This window comes from Dreissena polymorpha, chromosome 15 (assembly GCF_020536995.1).
Source record: "Dreissena polymorpha isolate Duluth1 chromosome 15, UMN_Dpol_1.0, whole genome shotgun sequence".
NCBI lineage: Eukaryota > Metazoa > Mollusca > Bivalvia > Myida > Dreissenidae > Dreissena > Dreissena polymorpha.
In genome coordinates, this window is record NC_068369.1 from 4,075,748 (window position 1) to 4,085,104 (window position 9,357).

Here is a 9,357-nt window from a genome sequence, read left to right on the forward strand (position 1 = left end):
TAATATAAAGTATTCATTAAACAAACAAAAATGTAAATACAAGATGAGAAGTTGTAATGTTCCTTTTTGCCAAGACCCAATTAATGATCGATTATACCAATATCTTTGTAATACGGACTACTATTAATGTGGTCTAATTCAATGACGTAGAGGCATTATACTACGACAAAAATAAGTTCCTTGTAATAGTTCTTTCCATGATGAGAACACCTTGACATCATCACATAGTTTGTGTGTGGCGATTGTATATGTTTTATGTGTTGCTATGCTCGTTTCTGAAACATTTATTGTTTAATTGTTGAAACATTTGGGATTTTGTGTTGATTACTTATATGTCGAAAGGAAGTGCCGTACACACACAATATGGATATAAGATGAACAAAGTCAAATTATATTTACATAATAACGCAAGATTCTATGAGTATTCTTTAAAAATAGAATGATAGAATCGTTCATGTTTAAAATTTAAAGGATCAAGATATGTCCACAATATTTATAAAGACAAAATAATTAGAACTTTAATCGGTGATTTTGTTCGATACAGATGAATATTGACACCCTAGGAGACATTAAACCGATAGCAAATCTTGTCACCATGCGTTTGTTCTTTACAATGAAGGATACTATATAGGACAACACATGAAGCGTTTAAATTTGGGATCAACCTCTTAAAACTCAATGAAAAGTAGTTAACGCTTCAATCAGCTTAATTACATGCAATACCTCAGTCCGGAATGAGTCCCTTAAGTGGAAAAAGACCATGGTGGCTAAGCGCTCACCTGATTTCGTGAACACCTCTTATTGATGATCTTTGAATTATTACGTTGAACTATTTTAAATAGGGAGACCAACGGAACACGTTACATGTGCATGTTTCAAAATTTACTTCAAAAACTAAAACTTGTTGCTACAGAGCGGAAACAATAATTTTATTACGTTGACTAAAGAATTTTGGCCTTGATATTTAAGGATGAATTATGGGCATGCTACGAGAAAAATTGTGATTTCTGATTGTTTATATCAGTTCAGAATTTCTTGACTTCTACAAACAATCAGAAATATCCCATCCAAACACCTGACAACTGAAGTCTCACAAATCTCGCCCCCCCCCCCCACCCACCCCCACCCCTAACCTACCCACAAACGGACGTTAACATTACCCCTTCGGGGTAAAATGAGGGCGTATACTTATTTCCATGTTATGGCGTGGATTAAGAAGCAATCATATGATCAAGAAATCATATTGTGCATGTAAGATAATCTATCCCAGGGTTAACAATAACCCCTTTTTCTGACTTAAACCAATAACTAAAAGCTGAAAAACGGTGGAATGTAATTCAATCATGATTAATGATTACTAAATTGGTGCTTGATCATAACCAAAGGGCCAAAAACGATATTTTAAAAAAGGTGTGCAGTTCGAAAATCATATCATGCGTTAAACACACATCTCATGTGTATAATACCGATTTACCGGTAATTTTACACTTACGGAACTGTTTGACAAGCTTAACAATCGTTTCAATGAATTTCTCATCTGGAAAATATATAGGTTGAAGTGATTTCAACCAAGCCGGTATAATGTCCTTTCGTTTTATCCCGCCGGTTATCAACGGCACGAACCGACCATGGGGATTACCATTTTCTTCCAGCTCTTTTATCAAAACAGCGCCACCTTGAAAGTTATGGAATCCGTTCAGCTTATAATCAGGGGTTACTAAAAACAGCACCCATCGATATGTTATCATTATATTGTCAATAATATCCATCTTAGATTTTCCAGTCGCAAAATTGGCATAAACGTCAATAAATATTTTAAAGACACATTCGTTGACTATAGTATTCATGATTTCATTAGCCAGATCCCGATCTGCATCTGAGTGTAAAATAAGAACATCTCTCATATCTGAAATATAATAATTGCAAAGATTTTAATTATTCGACCTACGTTGGCTATACTTTTTATTGCTATATATTTCAGTACAAAACGACACAATTATAGAGTTATCGTAACAATAAAGGTTCTATATTTGCGTTTCTGATCGCCAAAATCGCTAAAAATAACATACGCCTAGCAATAACATGCACGAAGAGAAGTCATTGCTAGGTTTATGTTCTTTAGCTTTCTTCCATAAGAATTATAAGGTAATTCTCTCAAGGCCTAATCAAAGCCTTAATAATTAACTTTTTCAATATTTTGTGAAAATATAAATTTCAGAATGAAATATAATCTAAAAACAAGCAAAACAACGATATGAAGAAAGGCTTGATCTATTATCGAGGTAATAATTCAAAAGGGGAGATAAAAAAAAAAGCACTGAAATGAAAGAAATAAGAGTTGAGAAAAAATGTTAGGAGAATGACAGGAAAAGTTGACTATTCATGCAGCAAAAGAAAGAAATATATACACTGTAATGAAAATATAAGATTTAACTAATAATCATCATTTATTTCAGTGCCTCCAGTACCTGTTATGGAATTCGTTGGTTCTAGTGTAAACTCTGTGAGTCGCGCATATACACTTTTTTCATCCTTAACCGCCAGTTCTGTCATACCATGCATTTTCTTCATTTCTATTTCCTTTAACGCTGCAGATGTTTCAAGCGCCATCTCATTTCTAAACGAATTTAACGCATCTTCCTTTTCTCTATGGATATCAATAACTGCAATTTTCTTATTTGTATTTACAGTGTTTACTGCCTTTGAAACTTGTGCCTGCATTTCATTTACACCATCTAAGACAATGCCATGAAAATCATATGTCGCCTCATCGAGTGCCTCTGTGAATTCGGATTTCCAATTATATGCCCTGATTTCAACTACCGACTGTGTATCAATTACATCTCTTGAATTTTCAGCCTCTGTTAGATCGGTGCCTAATGTTATGTTTCCAGTCACATTATTAAGTAAGGCTTCCTCTGTCTGAGTCATGTATTTAACGCTGGGAGAAATATGGGGCGATGGGGAAGCATCCTGCGTAGCAGTGTCTTTGTTTGATAGCAGAAATACTTGGTTCCCATGGAGAGGGGCACAATCAGGGTCCACACTTGGAGTTAGACAAATCTCTCTCATGGGCATGGGAAGCCTTGTGTTTTGCTGGGTATTCTCAGAAAAAGCCGTTGCGACTGTCAATGTATTTGTGTGATTCATTACTGTTTTGTTCAAACAATTGGAATCTGCAAGGCTGTCGGCTGCATTGAAGCGAACATTCGCAAGTGTTTTACATGCAGCCGACATTCGAAAGGTTTTCTCGTGCTCAACGGATGCACCATCTGCGTGGTCATCTGCAAATTAAAGAAAAGGAATGCATCTATTTATAATTTTACTGTCCTTCGTGTCATAAAATTAGATACTTCACACCAACATTTATGACTACATTTTCGTTTTAAGTTCAAAGCTCTCATGTATTTTGTACGAATAGAAAACACTCTTCTATTCAATTTGAGTATGCATTTTTAGTGGGAAGATAATTCGCCTGCAAATGATCTAATCTTAACATACTTTTTAAATCATAGAAAACATTTCAGATAAAATGTGTTGAATATTGTATAAAAAAAATTGTAAATTGTTCCCTTTTTTCATTAAGATTAAGCCATAGAAAAATAATTAATATTTTAAATTTAAATTAATTGTTTAATTCATAAAGTTGTGTTTAAGTTTTATGCCGCATATTTTTATTTTCGGTATAATCTATGAAGACAAACTTACCCAATTCACTACCTTCCGACATCGCAATTAACCTATCTCTATATCTCGTTGTGAACGCTCATTTCAATTTCTAGAAAAAAAAACACTTCTATTCAAATACTGATTGAAAAGATAGGACTGATTGTAGGACTGATACTGTTGCAGCATTTCGAGAAATAATAGCATGCCTGACATTTGTTTTGAGACATAATGTGATTTGTGTGCGACACTTAAACAGCTGTGTGCGACATGTTTGTGTGCGACACTTAAACAGCTGTGTACGACATGTTTTCTTGAATGCGCCATACGATAAGGACACCATATTTATTGAGATTGCACAATAATATATAATTATTTTGCAACGGCAAAATTTTCAATTTCTTCATATTGACATTTAATAGTTTTAATTCCTTGTTCCTACAAATGCAACTGACAACCGGAATAAACTTTACTTAATTATCTGAAACATAAAATTATACGTCATCAATGTTTTTCATGTTTAACCAATCCAATCCGATTTCATTCAAACAAGAAAGTAATCTTGTTGAACACTGTTATAACACACATTAAAGATAAACTGTATTTTACTTGCTTATTTACAAATGTAACTAATTACCTGAATAAACGTCATTTCAATATCCGAAAATTGTATTAAAATCATCTCTTAACAAAAATATTGAGCTTTTTTAACAATTCCATTTGAAATCAGCCTTCATGTATTAACAACACGAAACACAAAGTTATTCCAAGAAACAATTCAACGGGTCAGGGATTTTAAGTTTTATCACGTGACTGAGGTTAAAATAAAATGCACTTATTGCAGCAACGGGTTTGCTATCATTTATGCGAATAGAACCCTAAAATAGATCAAGGTTTTGGCGGAAATAAATGTTTTAAATATGTTGTCTGTTTCAATTTCACATTAATATGCAACATTCATTTGTTGTTGAAAAAAAGATTATTGACAATGGGTTGATAAGTGCTTAAATAATAACTTAAACTGCGACTGTATAGTTAAAAGACACGTAGATTTATAAAAGAGAAATTACTCTTATTTGAAAAACACATTTACTGCAGAAGACGTTTCGGCATTTGTCGAAATATATGGATAAATTTAAGCAAATTTCTTATTTATGGTAGAGCCGTGCTAAATGTATAAAACTAAATGAATGCAACTTAAGAGCATTCGAAAACCAAGCAGAACTGTTTATTTTCTAACTCGAGTTAAACTCAAAGACGTGTGTTGAATAAATACAACGTCATTGTCGTTCTTGACGACCTGACTGTTTCATTGATTATAAATTAGGATTTGGGGTCGTCTTAATCATTAATATTTATAAATAGTTATTAACAGTTAAATATTCATTGATATAAACACTCGAATTTTCGAATAGATTTCAACACTGTTCATGTAAGAAAAGAAGTGTGCGATACCTCTAAATGTACAAATAATTTTATAAGGTGCATTCTGATAAGTGTGCTGTACACTGCTCAGCCGCCTATTTCTTTTTATAATATTTACTGTTAAAATACAAAAAAGGAAGTTTTTATTATTTGGTATGCGTCACATTTCTGATTATTCGATGTTAACTATACGCAGAGTAAACACAAATCTACCAATATTATTACCTGTTGATGTTTTGCATTTTCTCCACACTACACACAATATTACTTCCTACCTCCTGTTCATGCATCAATGTGGGTTAACAGCACGATCCACGTATATCTTTATCACAGAAACTATGATAACGATAAAAACAACAAAAACCTGTTACGTCAATATATATCACAGTCTATAGATAAACCAGCTTGTATAAAATGTAAAATTCAAACCAAAATAACGTAAACACAGATACATTATAAGCCAAAAACATCAACGAACGCACAATAATAATGCATTACTTCACGTGATTTGTGCATATGTGTAACACTATTAGTATGGTGGCATAAAAATGTCACACGATAACAAAGCGCGTTTCAAAAGACATAGATTTGCATGTTTAGTTTTAATGACGCTTTCTTCTAAATATATTTATGCCCAATAATCAAACAGATTTTACGAGTTAATTACACACGTTGTGTCACAATGACTGGGTATTAGTGTGATTTATATTATTATCTTGAAAGTATTCGTTTAGTAACAAATTGCTGAAGATCTCAAGACATATTAGATGTACCATTTACAACATTACAAGGTAAACATTTGCATGATCAAGAGTACTAACCTAGTGTCGTGAACTTTAATTCAATTATTTTTCGTCTAAAATATTTTTCTACAAAACCAAAAACAAGTCACTGTTAAAGACAACACACTTTTCTATCCGTATTGTTTTGTTATAATTTTCTAAAGTTTCAAATTATGCTATGCATTCCTTGGTATTAAGTAAAAGCCATGTTTAAATGTAACTTAAATACGGAATATATGAGCACTATTGCATTGGTGTGATTGATTTCCGACACCCGAGACTCATTTTTGAACTGTCTGAAAAAGATCAAGACAGTTGTATTACACTTCCCATTATTTTGTTCTTAAAGGGACCTGTTCGCAGTTTGCCAAAACGAGAATGTTCAAGCATTAAGCACAGATTCAAAAAAATAATGATGATTTAATGAACGATGTCCATCTGTGAGCGAAATAAAACTTTGTGACCAAGACTCATCCTGAAACTACGTTTTCGTTTACGAATAACCATCGGTAGAAATTGATAAAATTATAAAGCGTTAAAAACGCAAAACGATTGAATAATTTGGAGAGTTCTGTTAATCGTTATATGGTGTGACCATACGTTGATAGCTTAGATGAAGTTAAACAAGAAATATCTTTTAAAAAAGATATACGGCGTTGATTGTGGTTGGAGTTTATGGAAGGTAAAGATTTAAACGAATGAGATCAAGGATAGCTAATATCTTTTTCTGTGCAGTTTTTAGCTCCATCAAACGCAGTACGGGATGTTACGCGGAGTTTTCGCGGCTTATTTTACATTATTACATATTGCTAGTCATAAACCTATAGATACAAAACAGAAAACCAAAGTCAACCGGCCACACGCGAAGTCTCCGTACATATTTTAAATATGTATACGCGCGTTCTTCGAACAAACCTGTTTAAGTGGTTTATCGGGAATTGCTATTTGATTCGATTATTAACAGTATCGAGAATCATCGCGCTCATACTTAATACATTAGTCAATATGATGCAATAAAACATTAGAAAATATGATGGAATAATTCTTGTTAATTAATTAAAAATAATATTTATCATGGTATTGTTGAAAACACATTAAGAATCTATTTTATTTTACTGACCGCGAACTCCGATCAGCACATAAGGTCTGTCCTGTATATAAACTCTGACATTCAGCCACACTAACCGCGAACTGACCCCTTATACCTCGCGGGTTGAAATGCAATGCATTAAAGTGAGGCATCGCTTCCACTGCTCGTTATACTTTTACATATAGCATGTTGACAGGAATATGGAAGTCAGTACTAAATATGAGAACATGGCTTTTAAGTACACAACATTCTCGCGCTAAAAATCCTCTGAAAATAAAAGGTGAACGCACAAACTGTATTGATGTCGAGATTGAGTGTAAAACTGTTCTATCTATTAAGCCTTTTCATTAGAGATAAAACTGTTTCATGCTGAACACGCAGTAAAACAGTGTTACAAAGACGCACGCGGACATGTTTCCAATGTTCTAGTGGTATTATCAAATCAGCCAATGCAGTCAATGAAGTGTATTCATCTGTACTTGGCCGCGGGAAGTTTTATTTGAATTCTATTGGACGCTAACAAAGGTCATGTAAGGTGAAAAGCTGGCGTAGTCAGCTCCGCCGAAAAAATACATCGCTTAGTACATCTTAAAGGATGGCCGAGTGGTTTCATTCTAAGGTTCGTTGTTCGAGTCCGGTTGGGGAAAACTTTTTTCTTTAATTGTTTTATGATCTGTTAATGCTCAAAATCAACGAATACTACGTCAAATAAAGTTAATCCATAACACAATCAGTTTTCCTTATAGTAATTGTCAAAATTTCCACATTGATTTAAGGAGTAACAAAATAATTTTATATTTATTTTTTTCCATTAAATATATTTTCTGTTTGTGAGACAATATATTATATTTCCCACAACGATATCCGAACATTTACAAGCGAACGCGAAATTGGCTCAGGGCAGCGTCGGAAGCATGACGTAGTTCTCATTGAAAATCATTATGTTATTAATGATCCGTAATTGCTTAACATAGCGAATGTTTCGTAACATACAGTTAACTACGGAATCCGGATAGTGCCATCTATAATCTCGCCCTTATTTCATCAAGGGCGACACGCGATAATTTACGCGACAGTCGCGGCGACGCAAGATATTTTGCGCGACAGTCGCGGTGACGCACGATATTTTGCGCGATACACGAAGCGACGCGCGAGAATGTACCACGAAATATCGCCCTTGTGTAGGTAGCCCAAAAGTCGATATATCGTGTTAAATATATCGTGCGTCGCCGCGACTGTCGCGCAAAATATCGTGCGTCGCCGCGACTGTCGCGCAAAATATCGTGTATCGCTTCGTGTGTCGTGTCTCGCGTTCAAAGGGCGACGCACGAAACACGAAGCGACGCACGATATTTTGCGCGACAGTCGCGAAGACGCACGATATTTTATTATTCAAATATCGCCCATATTATCCGAATCGCGTATATCGCGGTCTAATTTCATACCGCGACACACGACGCACGAAGCGATACTCGATATTTTGCGCGACAGTTGCGGCGACATTCGATATTTGTACTGTTAAAATATCGCTGTTATAATATCGCTTGTCAACTGTCGCTTTTTTTAAACGGTGTTACAGTAATTTTTAACCATTTATTATCAATATGGCTGCCCTCGACACACTTATAAAAGATTATTCTAGCAGAAGTAAACCGAATACAAATTAATCAATTTTCATAATAATTTTGATATATATTGACAAGGATATATGTTTAAAACTATTCAGAAATTTGAACAATGGAGTAAAATTTCTATCAATTTTAAGATGATATTTCATTATAATCTGTATCACTTCCAATAGGATTGCAGATTTGTAGATAACGTATAACTTTAAGTAAGAAATCAATATGAAACCAAAATATTTCTTTTCAGTACATGTGTAATCATCATTTATAGGTTATCCAGAGTATTGACGAGCAACATTAATGTCCAGTCTATTGATACATTAATTTGACGGTATTTTTGTTGCTGGTATTGTTTTACCTTTTAAATACCTTTTATAATGCTTTATCAAATAAATTATCGGCATAAATAAAACTGCATAGTGTGCAAACAACAATTTTATAATATTTATATTGGCTAAGAAAAACGCTTTTGAGGGGCGCAAAACGTTTGTTTCATATTGCTTTACAGGGTTCAAGATGTAATATAAATGACTATTATATAATTATATTCAGAAAAGGTGACACTGTTACTTTTGTGCATATCTAATATGATTTATACAAAAAGCACGTAATGCATGTTGAACCGTTTAATCGAATAACTAATAACTCAAACTAGGGAACTCAGTGTTATATTCAAAATCGTTATTCCAAGCGATTTTCCTATCATCAAATATACGTTTATATACAATATTTATGTAATATTAAATATATATTTATTGCCAGATTGAAG

The 9,357-nt window shown here is 33.6% G+C and overlaps 1 protein-coding gene across 4 annotated transcripts; it reads right to left on the reverse strand.

Moving 5' to 3' along the window:
• Positions 1-1,132: 1,132 nt before the first annotated feature.
• On the reverse strand, positions 1,133-6,195 carry LOC127860114 (uncharacterized). Of its 4 annotated transcripts, XM_052397931.1 has the most exons (5): positions 5,913-6,195; positions 5,317-5,427; positions 3,709-3,778; positions 2,469-3,284; positions 1,133-1,906 (listed from the first exon to the last, which is right to left on the reverse strand). In XM_052397931.1, exons 3-5 carry the CDS (start codon positions 3,728-3,730, stop codon positions 1,452-1,454), a joined length of 1,293 nt encoding a protein of 430 aa, XP_052253891.1. In that variant the 5' UTR covers positions 3,731-3,778; positions 5,317-5,427; positions 5,913-6,195; the 3' UTR covers positions 1,133-1,451. The 4 variants fall into 4 exon arrangements, with proteins under 4 accessions (XP_052253891.1, XP_052253892.1, XP_052253893.1 ...); XM_052397932.1 differs by lacking the exon at positions 5,913-6,195 and having other exon boundaries at positions 5,367-5,612; XM_052397933.1 differs by lacking the exons at positions 5,317-5,427; positions 5,913-6,195 and adding an exon at positions 4,304-4,360.
• Positions 6,196-9,357: the final 3,162 nt, after the last annotated feature.

Coding starts and splice junctions, on each gene's coding strand:
- LOC127860114 (XM_052397931.1), bottom strand. CDS start 3,730: ATGTCGGAAGGTAGTGAATTGG. Junction 3,285..3,708: donor GTCGGAAGGTAGTGAATTGG/GTAAGTTTGTCT, acceptor TTTAATTTGCAG/ATGACCACGCAGATGGTGCA. Junction 1,907..2,468: donor ACCAACGAATTCCATAACAG/GTACTGGAGGCA, acceptor ATTATATTTCAG/ATATGAGAGATGTTCTTATT.